General features: G+C 40.4%; 1 protein-coding gene across 4 annotated transcripts in view; it reads right to left on the reverse strand.

Moving 5' to 3' along the window:
- Positions 1–15,563, reverse strand: part of lef1 (lymphoid enhancer-binding factor 1) — a 73,653-nt gene extending 58,090 nt beyond the window's left edge. Inside the window, exons 1-3 of one of the 4 annotated variants that reach the window (XM_015049937.1) lie at positions 14,740–15,563; positions 13,592–13,658; positions 12,406–12,533 (exon numbers count right to left, since the gene is read on the reverse strand). In XM_015049937.1, coding sequence (XP_014905423.1) covers positions 12,406–12,533; positions 13,592–13,658; positions 14,740–14,940 — 396 coding nt within the window. In that variant the 5' untranslated portion in view covers positions 14,941–15,563. The remainder of the gene's footprint in view (positions 1–12,405; positions 12,534–13,591; positions 13,659–14,739) is intronic. The other 3 variants (XM_015049936.1, XM_015049939.1, XM_015049938.1) reach the window with 3 other exon arrangements.
- Positions 15,564–22,332: the final 6,769 nt, after the last annotated feature.

A 22,332-nucleotide genomic window follows, 5' to 3' on the forward strand; every position in this document is an offset into this window, starting at 1 on the left:
GTCTTTGGTAAAACAAATCACAAACCATTTCTCCTGCTAGCTTGTTGGGTTTAGTTGTATTTACCTAGAATGTCCTGCTCTATAGTCCACTTCCTGCTTTTGGAGCGGCCTCTGGTCCGCTTGGCGTTTACATTTGAACCACAGCAGAATTCACCGCAAATGGAGGCAGACCGAGGTTGGTAGGCGGACCGGAGTCTGATTACGGGTTCACACCTCCCCAAACAAACTGAACTTTCAAGGCAAAAGGTTTGATTAAACTGGACTATATGGTGCTGGTGTGAATGCACGCTAACTTCTGTGTCATTGGACTTTATTATACCTTTTTTTAGTTTTTTTGAACCTGCTGTTGAAACCTGGGGTACCAGAAGACTTGGGGTTAGTTAGACTTTAAACAGTTAGGCAGTTTTAGCCGGGCCTGCATTAGCAGCATCTCTATAGATCCGTTACAACATGACTTTACGCGCGAGATCCCACCTCCAGATCCAGTAAGCGACAGACTGCCATCGGTTTTAACTGTCAGTCTGTCAATATAATGTGCTACATCTTAAATGTATAAAAGAAAAATGGACACAGTGCTTTACTACTAATTGTTAACACTATGTGATCTAGATAACAAGGTCAGGAAAAAAATAGCGAAGGCGTGGGAATTATATCAGCTATGCTAGCTTGACTTTTCAACCGTAACATGTACATGTGCTGTAGAATCCGGTTTGTTTTGGCTCAGTTTAAAAAAGGCGACCCACACACCAACTCTCTGACAGATCATCAGCAGAGCAGGAGTTTAAATCAGCCAATCAACCTTCACTGTGTTCAGACTATCACATATTAATAATCACAATGTAAACATCAAGCCTGAAAACATCGCCCAGGGTGCCAAACAGGCCAGAGGCGCCTCTGTGTGGCCCTATCACTGCTGCCCGTGCCTGGCCCCCCTTATGAAAGCCTAGACCCGCCCCTGCTGCGAGGTGCCATTACACACACGCTCCAACACAAAGGCGCCCGGCTCGTTAGCACTCTAACTAGCGGGCTCCATGGCAATCAGCGCTCTCCTCTCTCAAACATGGATACATCTGCAAGTGTAATCACTGCATTGTGCTCTGATTTTCTGCTCTGCTGGGCAGCGGCGCGGCGGCCCGCTCTCCACCGCCTCACCGCGGCCTCGGCCGGCCCGCTGCGGATCACACTCTGCCCGGTCGCTCAGGTAACAGGAGTCACTAATCCGGCCGGGGTTGAATTACAGATAATTGCCTCGGCACCGTGATTGATTTCAGCCCTGGAAAGAAGACGATGACGCCGCCTCCCCCTCCTCTTCCTGCCTCTCTGCAGCGCGGCGAGCGGCAGCCAAGACTCTCCATCTAGTAGGAGGCAGGAGGCTTTGAAGAGATCAAAGCCAAGGCCGGGAGCAGTTGCGCGCCCAGGGAATACGGGAGAGAGGCTTTCTGCTCCTCAGCCCTATTTTCTAGCGTCATGTTGGATTGCAGCTGTATTGCATTTCGCCAGTTTTCTTAATGCTCTTGGTTTTGACTTTGACATCAGTGATCCCCCTTCTCTCTCCTCCTCTCCCCCTAACCATCGGTTTCTTCAAAAACAAGAAGAGAGAAGGAGGTAAATGGATCCAAAAACAGATTCTCCTCTCTCTCTTTTTTATATTTTCACAACTCCATAATTGGACAGTTCAAAGGAGAGGAGGGGAGAAATGTAGCATTTGTTTTCAATTCCACCGCCGATATGAAAGGAGCGACAAACTTTTATGGCCTTCCCAAAAATTAAAGGCAGGCGCTTTTTTTTCTAGCAGTCAAAGAACGGCGTGTTTTTTACGGCCGAGACCACACAAAACGAACTGATAGCTAAAGCCTCTCCTCTTTGTCCTCCCGATGGAGTGAACACACACACCAACACACACATGCCGACAGAAAAAAAGTGGTTTGATGTTCGGCACAAGAACACAGAAGGAGGCATGAAGAAAAAGCCGTAGCCATGTATTCATTTAATGGCTCCGCTAATAAAGCCTGGTGGCAAGAAGGCACCCTTTGTACTGCAACTATGCCGGCCCTGTACCACCTCCTACACTGGGGACCATTAATATTTCAGCGCTGTCAGAGACGCATTGCATGTGAGCGTCTTTAGCGCTCACACCCACAGCAGAGGGAAATAATGAGCTTCTGAAAAAATATGAAACAGCAAAAAAAGAAAGAAAAGGAAGGCCGGAGCGAGAACGGATTCATCCAACAGAGCAGCTATTGATCATGGCTCGGTCTCTGAGCGGGACAAAGTGAGGGCTGTTTGAGCTCCTCTGAAGTCTGGACACAGCTGGCAGCATTTGGAGCCATGTTCTTACCCCTGTGAGCCCATTGTTCCCACTCCGCTGCAGATCGCTACTTGGAACTGTCTCTTTATAGAGCTGCGAGCTGTCAGGATGAGGTCAGAAAACGCTATTCATGATTTTACTCACTTTACAGCTGCAGCAGAGAGCGGCCGCCTCCAGTCCCTGCTGGAGTTTGACAGAAGGTTGTGTAACTTTATTACCAGATTAAATAACAACAACAAATCTAGTCTGGTACACTCGATTTGATTAGGGGCCAAATATTTGTACAATTTTCAGCTGCTGTGGTTCTTTCACACTCCAACCTGTTCCCCTTCTCACCTGTGGGGGCGCTGCACCAAGACCCACTGAAGGAAACAACATGAAAACTTCTGAAGAAGACACTGAGCACAACGTCCTTCTTCAAAAAATGTTAACAAAAATAACGTCAGATTTTAGTGGTGTATGACTTCTCTTTTGTCCTTGGTACAGCCATTTCTCCTGCTAGCATTAGCCTAGCGCATTTGTTTTGGTTGTATATACCCAGAATGCTCTGGGCTACGATCCACTTCCTGTCTGTGGAGCAAACTCCAGTCCATTTGGCGTTCACATATGCATTTAAGCTACATCAGAGTTCAATTCAGCCGGACAGAGACTGAGGTTTATAGGCAAACCAGAGTTAGATTTTTTGATCCGCATCAGAGTTTGGTTTCCCAAGTTGCTCAAATGTTTTGGTTGGTTTGACTCGGTGCAGCATGAAAGCAAATCGCAGCAGCTGAAAATATAACTTTGTAACTTTGGTCCTCAATTGAACCGAGTCTACTGGACTATCAAATGGAAAAACATCCTTAATATATTGGAAGAGTGACACTTCCCTTCCCTCGCTAGCCGTCAGTTAGCGAGGGAGACTCACTGAAACTCACTGAAGTTTCAACAGCATTGAACAATTGGCTTATGCGTCATTGTTGTTGTAATTCCCAATTGGGATTACAACTAAACCGTTGAAGTCTGAATTCTGCTGGGAAGGAGGGCTTGAGTTTTCAACATGGCCTCCATCATTAATAAATGTAAAGTTGTAGACTTTAGGCATCAAATAGTACATTGAACTCATTAAATGCATGTTATAGAGCTGAACAGCCTCCATCTCTCTGTGTTGTAGTGCATATAAAGCAGTTTCTCAAATTTGTCACAATACTGCAAAATCAGAAGATCCCCAGCATAACTGCGATGTTATTGCAAATCTTCTGCAAAATGTTTAAAAACCACCATTATCTCAACGTGGGTATGAACATGGTTGAAATTATTCTTTTAATATTAGCTTTTTGAAAATTATTATGCCGTTATAGCGCTTTAGCATTCTGCTAAATACCATACAGGTGCCGTTCTTTAGCGGAAATAATGTTTATGGTTAGCATGTTAGCAGAACTAATGTTTACGGTTAGCGCTTAGGGTTAGCTCAAGTAACTGTCTAGTTAGCAGTTGATGTACAGCTGATATAAATGACTGGAAGCTCAAAATGTTAAAGACAGCCCTGCTAATTAACCAAAACCAGCCAATGGCATAAAAGATGACTCCATGTCGGCTGCACAGGAGAGCGACGTTAAATGCAATGTGCAAAAGGTTTAAAAACCACCATTATTTACGGATGGATGGATAGAAGTGCTATTATTAACTATAAGTTTATTAGTGAATATTTTCTTTCAATTTAAAAACATGAATTCAAGGTTCTCATACCATCAGTCTACAATCCCATACGCACAAAATAAGATTACAAACGTTACAAGAGAAATCTGGCCAAAAACCCAAACAAACACGAACACACAGCCTTCCAGTCTCCAACTCTTATCCTCGTTTCACAGGAAGTCCCCACCCCCTCTAATCAACCAGAACTGGGCATGAGGGACAACCTTGGCGAGGCCGTCCGCTGACCCCTGGAGACCCGCAGCAGCAGGCTGCTGGTGAGGAGTGAAGCCCAGTGAGCAGCTGCTCAGGCCAGAACCACCAGAACCCGGCCGGCTCAGCGCCCAAAGGAAGAGCCGTCGTTTACCAGCCGTCTGCTTTCTGAGTGCCAACATGCGTCCAAAATAAGCATCAGTCAGGTTGTGTCACATGCGAGCCTGCATGCGGTGCTCACGGGTTGTTGGCTTTCTCAAACATGTAGAAAGTCACAGTTTCAGGGCTTTCAGCGCCGGAGCTAAAGTATTGCTAACAGATGTCTTCCTTCTGCTGTCTTTAGCTTTTAACACTGAAACAACTTAAACGTGATGAGTTTAACTGCTTGGATTTCTGTAACTATTAAATGTTGAACTTTTGAAGCAATAAAACCAGAAGACGTTTTTAAAAACGCGTGAAGAAAGCCTTCATCCGTGATCGTCGTCTCCTCTTACAGTCTGCTGAGCTCCATTTACCAGGATGAAAACTCAGATAAGCAGATTACAACCACATGGCGTCGCTTGCACCGCGCATAAGGAGCAAACGTGTCGACCGGCATCGCCAGACGTCGCAGGAAACTTCGGTGTTAATGGGGCTGTTTATAAAACGCCACAGCAGCAGCAGGCCATCGCTGTGCAAACACATAATTCACCGTGTGAGATCTGCACCGCAGATGACACTGATATCTGAGCAGATTTAGAAAAAAACAGCAATTAGGCTTGCATCTTTTAGACTGTCAAACTCAAGGCCCGGGGGCCAAATCCGGCACGCCACAGCTTTTTATGTGGTCCTCTGGACTCCAGTGGGCCACATAAATAGAACCTTCAAGATAACAGTTGTGTGTTTTCTTGTTATTTTATCAATCAAGTCAAAGGAGTTTTTATCTGTATACTGCAAAATTACATCAATCAGTCCTTGTAGTTTTTCACACGAATGCATAATTGTCAGTTCATTGCAAATTTTCTGCAAAAAGGATCAAAAACATTAAGTGTTGCATGTAAATCTGTGTGTAATTTAATCTCAATGTAAATGCAGCTTTTATTTTCCGAAGGCCGCACAAGGATTTTAGTCAGTCCCTCCAGTTTTTTGTGAACTAGAAAAATTCACACAAAATCAACAGATTTCATGCATAACTGTGAATTAAATGATTAAAAACATTGGGTTTTGGGGTGTTTCCACAGCTTATAGTCCAGTTGACTTTGTTCAATTCAGACCAAAATGGTTTAATTGGAAACAAATGTTTCCAATTAAACTAATTGGAAACACTGTTCCACTCCCCGCCTGTGGGGGCGCTGCACCAAAAACTACTGACACAAAAGCCTCTGAAGAAGACACTAACACTTTCTTCTTCCTGAAATGTAAACAAAAATAAAGTGTGGTCAGATTTTAGCAGTTAGAGGATTTCTTTTTTGTCTTTGGCAGAAGATCACAAGTGATTTCTCCAGTAAGCGCTAGCGCTAGCTTAGGATGTTTGTTTTGGTTTCATTTACCCAGAATGCCCTGACTTGTAGTACACTTCCTGTTTTTGAAGCCGCATTCACATTTTTAGTCTGAGTCAGACTTTAATTGCGCAGTCACACTTTCCCAAACAAACCAGACTTTCCAGGCAGGAGTTCAACTAAAGCAGACTCAACATGTTAGCACTCCAAGTGATGCCAACTCCCACCTGCAGGTGGCAGCAATTCTTACTTCTACTACCCTGCTGCCTCAGCCGCCACATTTGATGAGTGGTTATAGTCTGTGATAGATGGGGTGTATTACAAAAAGTCACTTTTACGTCATACATAAGCGCAAATATTTCTAAATTAGCATAACAAAATGAGAGATTTTGATTGCAACATAAATTTTAAAAATAATCACAAAAACACTCAGAAAATCCTGGAGGAACTAATCACTAAAAAGATGTTCAGTATTATTTGATTTAAGGAGTACTTATTAAATGCAGAGACAGCTAATATTTTAACAGTTTAATAGGTTTTATGAACACATTCTGGCACAACTGGCCCTTCATGGTCTTAATGTGGCTCAAAACTAAAATGAGTTTGGACAGTTTCTTATTCCCGTATTATTTTCCAGAGTTTTGAGAATAACTGAGCTGAAGATGAGATGCTCGCAGAAAGTGCAGTCGATTAAAGGCAAGCCCAGCCGTGGGAAAGCAGCGCAGGATGGGCAGTGATGGACAGGGAGGCTGCTGGGAGATGCAGTGTTCTCTCTAACAGATCCTCCATGCAGCACCGAGGGCATGAGCTCAGGACACACATGGCACTGAGGGACACCAGCGCGGCCCCACCAAATCCCGTTAGGTAAGCCCGGGTTAGCGATTCCACGCTGCGAGACACTGGCTAGCAGATCCGTCACGTTTCCTCTACATCAAAGGAAGCCCAGCGCCGCAGCACCTCCTCATCCTCACCATGAGGATCTGCAACCAGGGATCCAAAAAAATAAAAACTGAAATGGAGACGTAGCTCTGAGTCCTCATCATCAGAAAATAAAATCATCTTCAGACATCCTGAGCTGCATCTCTACCAACATTTCAGAACTAAGCAGCTGGTTTTACTGTTTCTGTCTCATCAAATGTGAGTTTTCAGAAACAAATCTGGATTTCCAGATCTCAGTTCTTTAGGAAATATATTCAAACTTACACTGGAGCAAGAAAAGTGAACTGCAAATACAAAATGTTATCAAGTATTTTTGGCCTAGTTTCTAGTGAAAATATCTTAATACACTTGAAATAAGACAAAACAAACTGACAAATAGCTTGTTTTGAGTCAATTATTCCTTAATATTGCTGAAAAAGTTCTAGATCCATTGGCAGATTATTTAATTTCTAACAAGATATTTTCCCCACATTTTAAGTGAAATAATCAGCCAATGGAACAAGTACTTTTCATACATTTTAAGGAATTATTCCCTAAAATAAAGCTCCTATATTTGCTGAAATGTAAGTGAACTCAACTTCTTCCACACATCAAACCGGGAAAAACAAAACCCTCCAAATGTGACATCAAAAAGGACAGCAGAGCACAAAAGTTTCAATTTTATCTGAAACCACTGAGAAAAAAACATAATGTTGCCACACGTCACAGAAGAAATTTAACAGGGTTTCTGCAGGTTTCACCAACTCAAATTTAAGGCTAGGAATGACATTTAAGACTGTATCTACACAGAAATGTACAAATTTGAGGCCGTAATTATTGATACTTGAATTAAAGATTCCTTAAGGATGCATGGACACCCTGTTAAAAATGCTTATACTGATCTAAGATGAAAGGGTTTTTTTCTGGTGTTTTTTGTGCTGAAACATCAAAGAATCTGCTGCTGAGTCAGGTGGAAAAATTCAACCTCAGCTTCACATCTGCATTCACACAACAGCTACTGAAAAATCGCAGCATTACCCCATAAAACATTATTCAATCTCTTCAACAGTGCAAACGCTCAGTCTGCACTGATGAAGATTCACTCAATACACCATGTAGTGTTCATGAAGTTGAAACAAACCTCGTCCGAATGCTAAGCAGTTTTTCTACAGCTTTGATCTTAATACACATGAACTATCCAGAACTCCACAAAATGCTGCAGAACCAAAAACACAAACTTTCAACAAACCAGCAGGACAAAGACAAGCATAAGAGCAGCTACACTATCTAGGTTTCATTAAAACTAGATAGTATATAAATGTAGTTAAGATTCAATAAAATCAAAACAGTGAAGCAGCTAAAAGCTATAGAGCATGCTAACTCTAGCGTACTAAATAAAGCATTAAATTCATTCTTTTGTGAGTTTCCATAAACAGAATTAATGTTTAACAAACCAAAAGGTGTTTTAAGCAATATTTAGGAATTCTAAAATAATTTAGATTTGACCACAGAACTATGAATGGCAGTTTATTTCTTTCTATATGTTGTTCCTTCTTTATGCTAATTTAGCTAAATAAAAATCATGCTAGCTGAAGCTTTAAAGATAAGAGACACAGTTTAAATAGGAAGATCTGTGTTAATTTATTGCTGCGAGATCTACTTTTTTCCCTACCTCAGTTCCATCTCAGGAACTAAATCGGATACATATCCGATAGTTTTCAAAGCGTCTGCAGTCATTTCTGCATCATTTCTGCATCAGAAGAACCAAGACGCAGAAAAACAGAAAAATTGTGAAAGAAGTTTGTGTCAGTGGTTCCTGCCACAAATCCAAACAAATTTCTCTACAGAAGCTGCAGCCGATGCGATTTTGTTTTATTAGAAGCTTCACCTTCTAACAAACCTGTCGCCTCCCGTTAGAGTCCATCCACTTTACAGCGGCGGCCATTATTACTGCCGTAAACAGAGCGCTGCTGTGCGACTCACAACCATGAAAAAACCAAAACAAAAGACAATCGAATTTATCATCGAAGGTGTGTGAACTTAGCCTGAAATATGTTTTTCTTAACAAGCGCCACCAGGTGTTCAAACTGTGTCATGACAAGTCTCATCAACATTTATCCAAGATTTTTTATTTTTGGTAAAAGTTACTCATTTCTCTTAACTGTGGACATGTTTTGGTGTAAAGTCTGAGCTTCTGTAGCAGAGTCTGCTCATTAATCTGGGAGTCCCCAAAATCTGCTGACAATCAGCAAACGCTACCCTCTGTTCGCAGACTGGACTCCGGCATGTGCAGGAATGTCATGGTCAATGGAAATCAATCTAAACTGCTGGGACGGGGGGCGAGGATGGAAGAGAATGAAAGGGAGAATGTTGCTTTGATCTGGGTGAAAACTGATCCCAGGCCTGCAGATACTGAGGCTGCGGTGGCCGGCAGCAGAGCAGGCGAGCTGACATCAGTGAGAAAGTCGGGATTCTTCCACTTGTTATTGGATCGGCGAGAGAAACGCGTAGAAAATGACTTCTGTTTTATTGGAGACAGGGGGAGGGAGGCTAACCACAGCAAAAGAAAAGGTTTTAGAAGTTTGGGCAGGAGGTTTGCCTCCGAACTGCCTGGTTTTACACATCTGCACTGAGGGGTAATTTCCTCTAACACACTCAGCTGGTCTCCATACTGAGGTTTATGAGCTTCTCGGTGCCACGGATTAACACAAACCAGCAAAAATCTCAACATCAGAACAGAATTTCCAGAAGCGAACAGGAAAGCGCTCAAATTAATCCAATTTTCTCCAAACTGCCACACTTTCTTTTCACTCCCGCAACTATTTCAAAGGGGGAACGACGCAATTTTAACATCATCCCATGATAGAGTTGCGTGTGAAAGAAGATCCTTTACACTCAGCATGTGGCCTCTACCCCCCGACAATCACATCTGCTTCCCAAAAAACAGACTCTCACAACAACGCCGAGGCAACTTTCCGCCGCTCCATCCAACTCCCGGGGAATTCACAACAAGAAGCGGCCTTGTTGTTCTTCCTAACCAGGTGGGAGCACTTCCTGCGTCGGCGCCCTGCTGGACGCCCCGATGCCAACTGGACGGACAGCAGAAGCTTGACTGCAAAAACGCAAAATCTGACCAAGTATTTCTATCTGGTCTCTAATGCAAATGTCTTCAGAATAGATGAAACTGTCTAACAAGTGACTCTGCAGTGAGATAAAGGAGCCAATAATTCCTTAATATAGGTGAAAAAGTTTTAGTTCCACTGTCAGATAAATTCACTTACAACATTTTTCAGTGAAATAATCTGCCAGTGGACTAACTACTTTTAAAAATCAATATTAAATGAATTATTGACTTAAACCAAGCTCCTATTTCTTGCTGAAATGTTTCTTTTAAGTTTGTTTAGTCTTGTTTTAAGTGAACTGGACCAATAATACCTGGTAAGATTTTGTGTTTTTGCAGTGGAAGACTAACAGGACCAAACTCACTATTCCCTTTTTACACTGCAAAAACACAAAATCTTACCAAGTAGTTTTGATCTAGTTTCTAGTGCAAATGTCTTAGTTCACTTGAAATAAGACAAAAATAACTTCAAAGTAACTTTTCAGTAAGAAATATGAGCTCATTTTAGGCCAATAATTCTTTTAATGGTGATTTTGAAAAGTACTAGTTCCACTAATTACAAAGATTATTACTGAAAAGTTACTTCTAAGTTAGTTTCCAAGTATACTAAGATATTTGCACTATAGCCTAAACTAAAATACTGGTAAATATTTTGTGTTTTTGAAGAAAGAAGAAAGCAGCAGCTAGCCTGAAGTTGCCAAAGTTTATCTATGTGGCGCTTTTTAAAAAGAAAGTTTGAAAACGCACTGAAGTTCTGGACGAGGACACATGAAAAATACCAAATCAGAGCAGAAGAAAATGACGAAAAGAGTAAAACTAAAACATCCCAACAGAAAAGTTACAGCGTCAGACCTCAACTGAATGCCAACGAATCAAAATAAGTTTTAAGAATGAAAGAAAAGGAGCAACAGCAGAGAAAAAGCCAATTTCTTTTTCTCTTAAATCAAGTCTGAGGGACATTTAATGGCAACTGATAAACATTTAGTTCAATAACCACTGATAAACGATGCAGAGGATGATTTCTGAACGGAGCTGAAACTCTCGGGTTTATCCGGGTCGAGCAGAAAAAGTTCCCGCACATTCAGACATTTGGTTTCCCAAACTGAAGATAAGCAATCTGGAAGAGCTCCTGGTTCCTGAGATCAGCGAACTCTTTAGATAGAAATCACGCTTCTTATTTTGAGAGGAAAAAACTCAGAGCCAGATAGGAGAAAAAAAAAATCAAAGGCGCTTTGTAGATAAGAGCAGATTTAAATGTAGTTCATCTGACAGGTTGCAGCCCAGCTTGGTGTTCCTCAGTCTGCAGGCTGCGCTAACAGGCTAACTGACAACAACATGGAGGTCAACTCGAGCAAAAATACAGAAAATAAATGCACTGTCTAATTAAAACCAATCATAGATGCTTTTTAATTTTTTAGATTATTTTTCTTTATCTATGGGAAGACACGATTTAATTCAAACTGTTGGTACATTTTAAAATTAATTCCTCATTTACAGATCAATACATGATTTTATCTTCTGTAATTAGTCATTTCTGATATTTTTTTAACAAAATAAAAAACTAAATATGAAGCTCCGTCGAGCTTCTTTTCCATTTTTACCCCAAACTTCCTGTTTTCACTCCGTTATTTCCTGATCAAATGATCGTTTCCCGATTTAAAATCAAAGATTAGAATCTCAGTAAACAAGGCGGATTTATTATTTTTTTAATTCTGTTTTAATTTTTCCTTCAGACCAGTGGGGTCCAAAGTGCGGTCCGGGGGCCATTTGTGGCCCCTGGACTGATCTAAAGCGGCCCCTACTACAACACAGCACAGGTGGATGATTCAGGTGGAGAGTGTTTATTTACTAATCAGGGAAAAATGATTACAGACAATTTTCTAATGATTTGTCTTTGATAGAAAGTAGAACCGCGTTTATCCAGAGACTTTTACTGAGAAACTCAAATCAGCTTTTATTTAATTTATTGAACTTGGCTAAAAATACCAAGTGACATAAATCCTGTTTATGTCGGGATGATTTTTTTGTTAATATAACATGTAAAATATATATCTTTTTGGATCTGTAATGAATTACATTGCTTTTCTACAAAAAAACAAAAACATTGGACTACTTCATTTACTTGATTTTATTTTTATTTTCTTGGTTCTTTTAACTTTGGATGCCTCTGGTTCAGGTGACAGTTTCATAAAAAACTAAATATAAATTTGGAGATTCCAGTTTTAAAAATGTGCAAAACCTTGACGATATTTAAAACAACATCTGCAGAACTACATCAAAAACAACCAAATCATTGATGGACGACAAACCAAGCGAGGCTCTCATTAATTAACCGATTGCCGATGTGATCTACCGATTCCGATTTTAGCTGATACCAGTTTGTTTTTGTCTGAAAAGTTGCTAAATATAGTAACAAAGTTGCTAAGTTTGCATCTTTTTCTGATTTTCAGGCCTTTAAGGAGAAAGATAAAATCGATTTATCGAGTTAAATATCGACTGATTTCCCAAAATTACAGAAATCTGAGCCGATTTATTGGAGCACAGCTGGTTTTAAAGTATTTAGATGGAAAACCTGCTACATTTCAGTGAAAACACATCCGTTCAGACGGGTTTCAGAGTCATGAAACCGTCTGCTTGGTTTTTTCTGCAGGTTCAGGTTCGGTTTTGTGGCCCAGAACCGGGCCGGTACTCACCGTTCTGGCCATGGGCGGCGACAGCGAGCCGTTGTTCATGTAGGAGTCGCTGTTCATGTTGCCCATCATGATGTAGCCTGGGTAGGCCGGGTACGGGTGGCCTTTACTGTACATGTCCGGGTGTTTTCCTGGTCCAAACACACACACAGCAGAACCAGAGGCAGCGTTACTTTCTGTTTCAGCGAACAAACCCGCTCTGAAGTTCACCTGGTGATCGTATCGCTTTCTGTGGCTTTAACCCCGCGGCCCCGCGCCGCCGCGGCCTTTTGTTCCTCCTTTCTCCCCCTTGTCAAAGAGAGGAGGGCGCCATTATGCGGCGCAACAATGGAGCCCCTCTGAGCCAATTAGCACCAATTAGGAGAACATACAGGCTGTGTCAAAGCAGGAGACGCCCCAACTGCGCCTCTGACCCGAGAGGGGGGGTCAGAGGGGTGGGAGGGGGGCAGTGGCCGATGGCAACATGGCTGACGTGAAGAGGGAGGCCAGTGTTTGGTTTTGAAGGAGGAGGAACAAAAAGGAGGCACGCTCCGACTACGACCTGCAGGCGCGGGGTCAGACAGCCGTGAGTCCCAAAGGAGGGAGGGGTGGGGGGGCAATGAGTCCCCAGGGGGGGCAACGTGTTGCCTGTGACATCACAAATCCCTGCAGCTGACGCGCCGCTCCCCAGGTGAAAACGCTTCACCTCCTTTTCCTGCTATTTTTGTTTTGCTTTCTTGCTTAGCTTTTCCTGCAGGCGCCTCGTCGCCATGGTTACGGAGTCAGGCAACGTGTCCGGACTAGCAGAAGGGAAAAAACACTAAATCTTACCAAGGTTTAAGAAGTCTATAAAACTAGAAAATATTTTCAAGTGTAAATATCTTCTAACACTTGGAATAAAAGGAAAAGTAACTTAGAAGAAACTTTTCAGGTTGTTTTAGTTCCTTAATGTTGATCAATTATGAAATAATTCTCACTTTTTCACCAACAAAGGAATTATTGATTTAAACAAGCTAAAAAGTTACTTTTAAGTTAATTTAAAGCGTACAAAGACATCTCAGTCAGAAACCAGACTAAAGTTACTTGGTAAGATTTTGTGTTTTTGCAGTGCAGGACCAAAATAAGCATTTCTGCTGGAGTCGCCTCTGATCTGGTTAGTAAAACTAAACGTTTGTCGTTTTCCAGGAGAAAACAGCTGTGCGTCTCTTACCGTCGTCAGGGTGCTCTCTGTGTTTTTCATGGTACGAATCTGGAGCTATTTGGGACTGTCTAGCTGCCTGGAAGAGAAAACAGAAAGAAATCAGTCAGATTCTCACACACATACACACACACACGCACGCACACACACGATGCCCTGGCAGTCCTCATCAAAGCTTCAGAGGAAACACTTAATTAAGCTTCATGTCCTTAAGCAGCTTACAAATTAACTTATTTCCAGTACCACTGGTCCGCTCTCACAGTTCAAACCCAGAAAACGTTCAAAAAAAATTTAAAATATTAACGCATCTGATGCTCTTCCAAACCAATCATCTGATTTTTTAAAACATTCAAATAAAGAATAATAATCTTAATAATCGTTTCTGAGGAGAGGGAATGACTTCAGGGTGAGTCAGGTTGAACCTCATTAACATTCAGCCTCCGTTTAGTGACCAGCTTCATGCCAAAAATATCAAAATTAAAGAAAATCCTCCAAATTCACCTGCAAAGGCTCAGAAAAGCTGCCCGACATTTTCATTTAAAAATTAATATAATAGACACTTTAAATTAAATGTAACAAATTTATACAAGTATTTCTTCTCCTGATCACATTTTGGATTATTTTAACCGGATCAATGCAGTAAATCATAAAATACGACTGGAATGATCAGGAATATGATAAACATCAGGATGAAGAAGTGTTTGACTCACAAGGCCCCAAAATCTCCCATCTTAAATAAACGCAGTTTATAATCTGTTTGTGTTCAGATTTGCCTCAGTCTGGATTAAGTTCAGAAGCATTTAAGGTTTCTGCAGGAGTATCAGCAGATATTTTTAATCCAGATTTTATGAGCATCTTTAAAGTTCCAGCAGGTCAAATGTAAATGGTTCAATCAGGAGTGACTCAGCTGATAAAAAATCTGTAGTGGAAACTGTAACCTGGATTAGGTCAAAATGAAGCAGTTTGAGCGGTTTTAAACCCAGATTAGGAGTGAATGGGGTAGTTTGAAGATTTTTTTTTTTCAATCCAGATTCTGGGAGAATGAAGCAGGTTTAGGATTTTTTTTTAACCCAGATTATGGGTGGACGGGGCAGTTTTAGGATTTTTTAACCCAGATTATGGGTGACCGGGGCAGTTTGGGGGCAGCAGAGCGGACTCACGTCGTGGCTGTTGCTGTTGGGGCTGATCTCGGACTCGTTGACCAGCGAGGACTTGATGTCCGCCAGGTCCCCCTCCTCCTCCGAGTGACTGAGCTCGGCGAAGATCTGCTCTTTGTGCGGGTCGCCCTCGTCCTTGAACGGGATCATCTCATCCGTGGCGCAGAGCTCCGGGTCTCCGCCGCCGCCCGACAGCTGAGGCATGGTGCGGGGTTTGCGTGCTTGCTCAGCGGCTGCGGGGTTTCAGGTTAACTCCCACCGAGATCCGAGCACAACCGAGTGGGCAGGAAGGCAGGAAGGAACCGCAGCGCAGCCGGTGGGTTTTCAGAAGAGCAACAGGAGGAGCGGAGCCGCAGGTTTTTGCGGGTTTTTTCCTTTTTTCTCAAAACTATTAAAAAAGCTGAAATCTCTGAGCCAGATTAGACAGATCAGAATCCGGAGCTGTGATTAAAGAAGTCATGAGGATAAACAATAATCAGTTTGTGTCTAAATTCATCCTGAAACGAGTCAACAAATAATAATGATAAAAATAAAAAGTGTTTTTATAAAAGTAAAAATACGTTCCTGCGTGATCCGGTGGAGATAAATGGAAACACGGTGATGGGATGCAGCTTTAACGGGAATAAGCTGCCTGCAAATAAATCCTCAAAGCTGCTCAGATGAGGACAGATAAAAGCAAAAAATAAAAAATAAAAAGTCCTGAAACAATCAAATAAAAAAAGCAGAAAGACAAGAGAGGAAGAGCCGCCGTGGACCGACTTCCCGCCGCTCCCGCAGAGCTTCAGTGTAATGATAGCAGTGTGTGTGTGTTGATAATGTAGCTGCGCTCCCTCTTCCTCCTCCTCCTCCTCCTTTTCTCTCCCCCTTCAGTCACTGGGAGGAAGGAGAGATGAAAGGGAAGCCGAGGCTCTGATTGACAGAGAGAGAGAGAGAGAGAGAGAGAGAGATTTAACTCCCAGCAAATGGAGAGACAAGGAGGAGAAGCAGAGCCAATTCCCTTCAAACTGATGGAAAAAGTCCCCAAAACAACCAAAAGATTATGACTTTCAGTACGAAGCAAAAATTACATTTATCTGTTTATACCTAGGTCAATTTAAAAGCAATTGTTTAAAAAAAAATAAAAAATAAGTGCAATTTATTTGTAAGCAAAATAAAATAAATATCATAAAAAGTAAATACTGCAGAATAAAAAATGTAAACAAACAAATCCTTACACAATAATAACGATATTATTTTAATACAATGTCTAAATACTGTAGAGTAAAAACATAAAGGCATAAACAATAAAAAAAATTACTTTTCATAATGAAAATTATTTTAAAAATCTAAATACTGCAGGGTAAAGAGATGTAAAAAAAAATGCATAAATAAAATATTTTTGTTATAATAAATATCAAAACGCTGTAGAGTAAGTAAATTATTTTAAAAATGCATTAATATTAAAAATTAGTATGGGCCAAAAATAATCTGCTTTTGTGCATTACAGAAGATAATTATTTAATCCGTGTGAAATTTTGTGTTTTTGTCCAAAATAAGCAACAGGAGTGAATTAAAACACACATAAAGGCAGATTTATTTATATAAACAGATGCATTGTTATTCTTTTTTAAGATTACATAATTTAAATCAAAGCTTAATATTGATCACAAATCATTAAAGATAAAAATATATACATAAGTTTTTCTGAAACAACTTTTTAAATAAAAATGACTAAAAGCACAGAATGAAAAGCGGGCTTGTTTCCGTCTGAGCGCTGAGAGATTGCGTGAGAATCCAAGTTGGGATCTGGAGGCAGATCTTTATAAAGCGCGGAGGTGGAGTTAGCGGGGCGGAGCCGCGGCTGCCTTTGATCTGGCGGCGGCTGCCTCTTTCATCCCCAACTCCCCCCCACCCCGTCCGCTCCCCCCTCTCTCCCCCCTGCTCTCCCTTTGTACGACTAAATTTGGGCCGAGTGTGGATCCGAGCCAACGTTTCCACGTGTGCGTTCATCCCAGCTGAGAGAGAGAGAGAGAGAGAGAGAGAGAGAGAGAGAGAGAGAGAAGGGGGTTCTCTTCCGGGTAAGGAGACGGCGAGGAGAGAGAGGAGAAAAAAAGGGAAAAAAGATCAAAGGCTTTTTGGGTTTTGGATTCAAAGCGCGAGACTGGCTGCATTCCAGAGTATAGCGGAAAGCGCGTGCTCCTCCACGCGCGCACAGATTCAGCCCTAAAAAAAACAGAAAGAGGGAGAGAGAGAGCTAATTAGACAGATTTCACACAGAAACAACCGAACCTTTCATTGGAAAGACCCTCAACATTAAACAGTTCTTATTTTCAGCCAAAAACTGCAATGAAAAGGTAAAAAAAACGCTTTGGATGTTTTCCTTCCACCCTGCTGTAGGAAAAAAGTCTCGGTTCTACCTCATTACACTATTTAATTTAATTATCCAGCACTTTTTTTTTCACCAAGCAGCAGCAACCTCCTTTTCTTTTTATTTGGTTTTAAATCATAAAGCTGGGAGGAAGTGACGGGAAATCAACAGGGAAGAGATTTCAGGCCTGCCAGGATGGGAGAGCGAGAGACGGGCCTGCTGGGCCCGACGCCGCCGCTGCGATCCAAAACAAGCAGATTACCGCTTCAATTATTCACGTCTTCTCTCCATTTACTGGAGAATCAATACAAAACAAACGTCTAATCTCAATCTGCGTGTTTCTGGCTGCTTATCACATTAAACTTTTGAACTTAATCAGAAAAATAAGAGCATAATCACCGCAAGGTGGTTAATTTTTTAGAGGGGACACATCAAATTCGTAAAGTTAAGTCCTTGTTGTATAAATAGTAACACAGGCCTATTTTAAACGCTTGTTCCTGTTTATTTAGGTGACTATGACTTTCAGCCCCCAAAAATCCAAATATCACATTTAATCAACAAAACATTATTTTATATTGATTATTCAGACAATTATCAACAAAAATCACAAAGAAACAAACTGAATATTGACAGTTCGGTATTCAAGCATCCAAATGGAAAGTTTAGTGGAAGGAAAATATCCTCAGGCTATTAAATCATGTTTTCATACAGGCTTTTGAGAGATTATCTCTTATATTAACTGTGAGCTGTAATTGTTATATGAATGGGAATAAATGGATATGTATCACTCTGTGTGTGATAAATATAAATAGCATGAGTTTAAATTATTGAAATAAATGAACTTTTTCAAGACATTTTAATTTACAGAGATGAATTTGTGGCAGTTGCAAAGTGGTCCCACCTCAGGACAAGCATGAAAAAGCAAACATGAGGTTTAAAATTTACCCTAATTTTAATTCAGTTTATTTATGTAGAGCAGGGGTCTCCAAAGTGTGGTGCGGGGGCCATTTGCGCCCTTTCAGAAGATTATGTGCGGCCCCTCCAACCACAATGAAGTAAATCTGACCTTAAAAAGGAGATCGCTGATTCAGATAAAACATTTTCTGAACCTTTTCACAGAGAAAATCAGTTTCTTATCTACGGCAGATTTCTGTTTTATTAAAATTTTTTAGTCAACAGAACCTGAAGCAAACTTTAGCTAACCTCAGTCTGGCCCTTTAATGGTTTGCATCGAGAATAAACTACAGATCCCTTTTTATAACTAAAATATGTTTTATTTTTAAAAAACCTTGCATGTTGACTATAAGAGTAAAAAAGGAAACAAGATATTTATTTTTGAATTTTTTAATTAAAACATATTTTGTGTGGCCCACATCCTTTCCAACTTAATAACTTTGTTGATGATTGTAATAAAAAAAAATTGATACCGCTGGTGGAGTCTTGGATTTAAAAAAAATAAAAGATTTAATTGAAATAATTTGATCATACTGAGATATCAGTTCCAGCTACAACTCAATTCCATCCTGTTTATGTTATAGTAGGTGATGGGAGTCAATTAAAATTTTGAGTTAATTGCACAATCTGTACTTGATTAACTGCAGTTTAACTGAAAACCATAAATCAAGAGAATAAACAACAGATTCAACTTTCCAGTCAGGTTTATGTAACGTCTTTGAACAAATCCTTCTGTAAAAATGTGACAGTAGCGTTAGCACTGCTGCTACATGCTTAGCAATGAGATGCTAATTTAGGCTTGAATAGCTTCACTAATAAGCTAACTGTTTTTAGCACAACTTGAACTCAACAACAGTCTTTTCCAGCTTCCAATCAGATCGTTTTTAGAAGCAGACATTAACCCAAAGTGGCCTGACAGAAGCGGCTTTGTCATCCATCGCTGCTTTTAGTGGCTGTCACTTGTCTGTCAGATTTACGGGTGTACCAGAAACAAGCAAACACAAAGGTTCCAGCTTCGACTTTAGTATGAAAAAAAAAGTTATTTCTTGAGTTAAAATGTTTGTAGATAATTAACTGAAATCAACATGTTAACACGTTCCAGCCCTAACCTGAGCCAACCAGAGATAGCTAAGGTCAATCCCTCACAATGCGAGATGAGAGTTTTATGTTTGTTCCTGAACTGAACTAAAAATTGAGTGGAAAAAGCAGCCAAAGTCTAAAGAAAAAATGCTTGAATAACTGTTGGTAAGACTTTATTTGAAGGCGTGTGCATAAGACTGACATGACACCATCATAAATATTCATGAAGACTCCATGAATATGTATGACTGTGTCATAGAAGTGTCATTCAATAAAAAATGACACTTTTAATGCAAAGCTGATACTTTTGATGGACCTTTAATGTGTAACTTTGCAATAAAAATGTCATTATTTACAGAATGACACTTAATGACAACAGTCTTTAACATTTATGAAGGCTCCTTCATGTTCATGTCAGGTATTTTTATGACCAATTTAAAAAAGCAGAGCGGGATCTAGTTGTTGTACCATCCGAGTCCAAGCAGCTCAGAGAGAAGCTCCACTGATGTGAAATGTTTTACCATTTCCTAAACGACTCTGTAGAGATAATAAATCTTTGCAGTAAAGACAAGGTGTACAATAATTCAGGTTCAGGGTCTTGATGACAAGGCTGCAAATGACAGACTCTCTGATGAAGCAGCGCCAGAACTTTCCCCTCAACATCAAACCCGACTCCTCTGTGCATCGCCGCTCCAGCTGCTAAAATCACCAGGACGGAGTTAGTTATCAACAAAAAAAAAAACAAACTGGATATTCACAGTGCTGTATCCAAATGAAAAGTTTAGTGGAAGGAAAAAGTATTCAGCCAAATAAGTCATTTTTTGAGACAGACTTTTCAGAGAAACAGAATTTTGAATTTCATTAACTGTGAGTTGTAATCATTAAATGAACAAAAATAAAAGCTTGATGTATATTGATCTATGTGGGATAAATATAAATAGCATAATTTTAAATTATTGCAATAAATTAACTTTTTGATTATAATTTATTGAGATGCATTTGTAATCTGTTGAAGGTACCAGTTGCAAAGTTTGGTTCTACCTCATGAAAAAAAACCAGACAAAAATGTAAAATTTACCCTAATTTCAATTTAGTTTATTTATGCAGAGCAGGGATGTCCAAAGTGTGGCATGGGGGCCATTTGCGGCCCGTAGAGAGATTATGTGCGGCCCTTCCATTCACAACACTAGAATAGAGCAGATGTGGCCTTCGAGCGCAGATCGTTGATTCAGATAAAACATTTCCTGATGCTTTTCACAGGCAGCATCAGCTTATTTACTGCAGATTTCTGTTTTACTTTCAGTTTTGTAGTAAACAGAACCAGAACAAACTTATGTCATTGTTTTATTCTTATCTTCTCAATAACAAACTTGACATGTAAGGTTTTATTAAATGAACAAAAACAAAAAAATCCCCTGATGGAAGCAGCAGAAAGGAGTGAAACGGTTAGAAAAAAAACACATTTACATTTTTTTCTCCTAATGAGTTCATAAGAGTGACCCCTCTGGATCGCACATGAAACGCAGGACCTCCTGCTGAGCTGTGACCTGGATTCAGTTGTCTCTCACTTTACATTTTGCATGTTGTTTAAAGGAAGAGTTGTATCTGCACACAGAGCATAATTTATCACCAGCAGATTCAGAAAGCTTTCAGACTGCTGGTGGATCTAAAGCAGGAAATAAACACAGAATCAGCTGCAGACTTGATGAACATTATAATTTTGTTTCCTGATGTTTTCCCTCCTCTCCCAACTTTAGAGTTAAAAAAAAAAGAACTGTGTCAAACAAAATGCTCTTTGTTAAACAACACTCAGTCAAGGTCCTCCTTAGATCTATTATTGTCTCATCTTTTATCTGTTCTATTTTAATTGCAATGCACTATACTTCAAAGAGATATTAGCCTAATTATCTCCTGTTTGCTCACTGTGCAGCGGAGCTCCACGAATGTTTGCTTGTGGGATAGCAGCCAGTTTAGTGGGACGGTTTATCAATACCAGTCAATAAAACTCACTTTCCAGATGATCTCACTGGTAAAATGGTTTCTTCACCGTCTGCTCCACCTGCTACTCATTCATAAAAAAATAAAAAAACACACCCTTGATGTAGAAATTACAGCCTTTTGCGCTCGCAGCCAAAACGACAGGAAACAAACATTAAATTATGATGAAAAGGCTGCAATTAAACACAGCGGTAGACACGTTTATCACAGGTGCAAATCTAAACTAGGGGAGGTCCAAGGTGAGCGATTATTGGTGCCGCTCTTTGATTGGTGGAAGATGAGTCACCTTCTTAAGGGAAGGAAAATGTCTGGAGGGGGGAAGATGGAGGAAGATATTTGCAGACCTGTGATCTGTTGATTTATGGCTGTCTCAGACTAACTGTCGTTAAAAAGAAATTATCTCCTAGATGGAAAAAAGGGAAATTTGTCCACTTAAGTTTTTGTTGGTTCAGACTGAATCCAGTTAAGAACCTTGAGATGACATGTGTTGTGTATTAGAGCTTAATAAGTAGTACAAAGAAAAAAAAATATTGCATAAAATGCATTGTTTCCTGTCCACCATAGCCCATCACACACCTAAATGCAATTTAGACAAATTAATAAACCTGACAGTCATGGTTTTGGACTGTGGGAGGAAGCTGGAGTACCCAGAGAAAACCTACATATGCACATGGAGAACATGCAACCTCCATGCAGAAAGACAGCAGGCTGGGATTTGAACCCAGTAGCTTCTTGCTGTAAGGCAGCAGAGCTACTGTTGGTGCCTTTTTGTTATTAAGCATAAAGATAACAGTTATATGTTTTTTTTTGCAAATAAATTAGGGCCAGGTCACGCTTATTTCAATGAATTTTTTACGTAAACTTTTATGCACTTAATTACTTTTTTATTTTTGACTTTCATATAATAAAAGTCCAAAGAGGAACATTTGTATTTGCATGTTTCTGCTACACCCGTAAATCTGACGCACAAGCTACATCGGGTAACAACAGTGATGTGCAGCAAAACCATTTCTCTCGGTCCATTGGGAGTTAATTTCAACATCAAAAAAACGATCTGATTGGATGCTGGAAAAGACTGTGGTTGTGTTCAAGTTGTGCTTATAGGAGTTAGCCTATCATCGTAGCTATTCAAGGCTAAAATAGCATCTTAATGCTAAACATGTAGCAGCAGCATAGACGCCAACGCCATATTTGTGAAGAATATGGCGAATATGGCA

This window comes from Poecilia latipinna, unplaced genomic scaffold (genome assembly GCF_001443285.1).
Source record: "Poecilia latipinna isolate Pla-1442-1.1 unplaced genomic scaffold, P_latipinna-1.0 Scaffold967, whole genome shotgun sequence".
Taxonomy (NCBI): domain Eukaryota; kingdom Metazoa; phylum Chordata; class Actinopteri; order Cyprinodontiformes; family Poeciliidae; genus Poecilia; species Poecilia latipinna.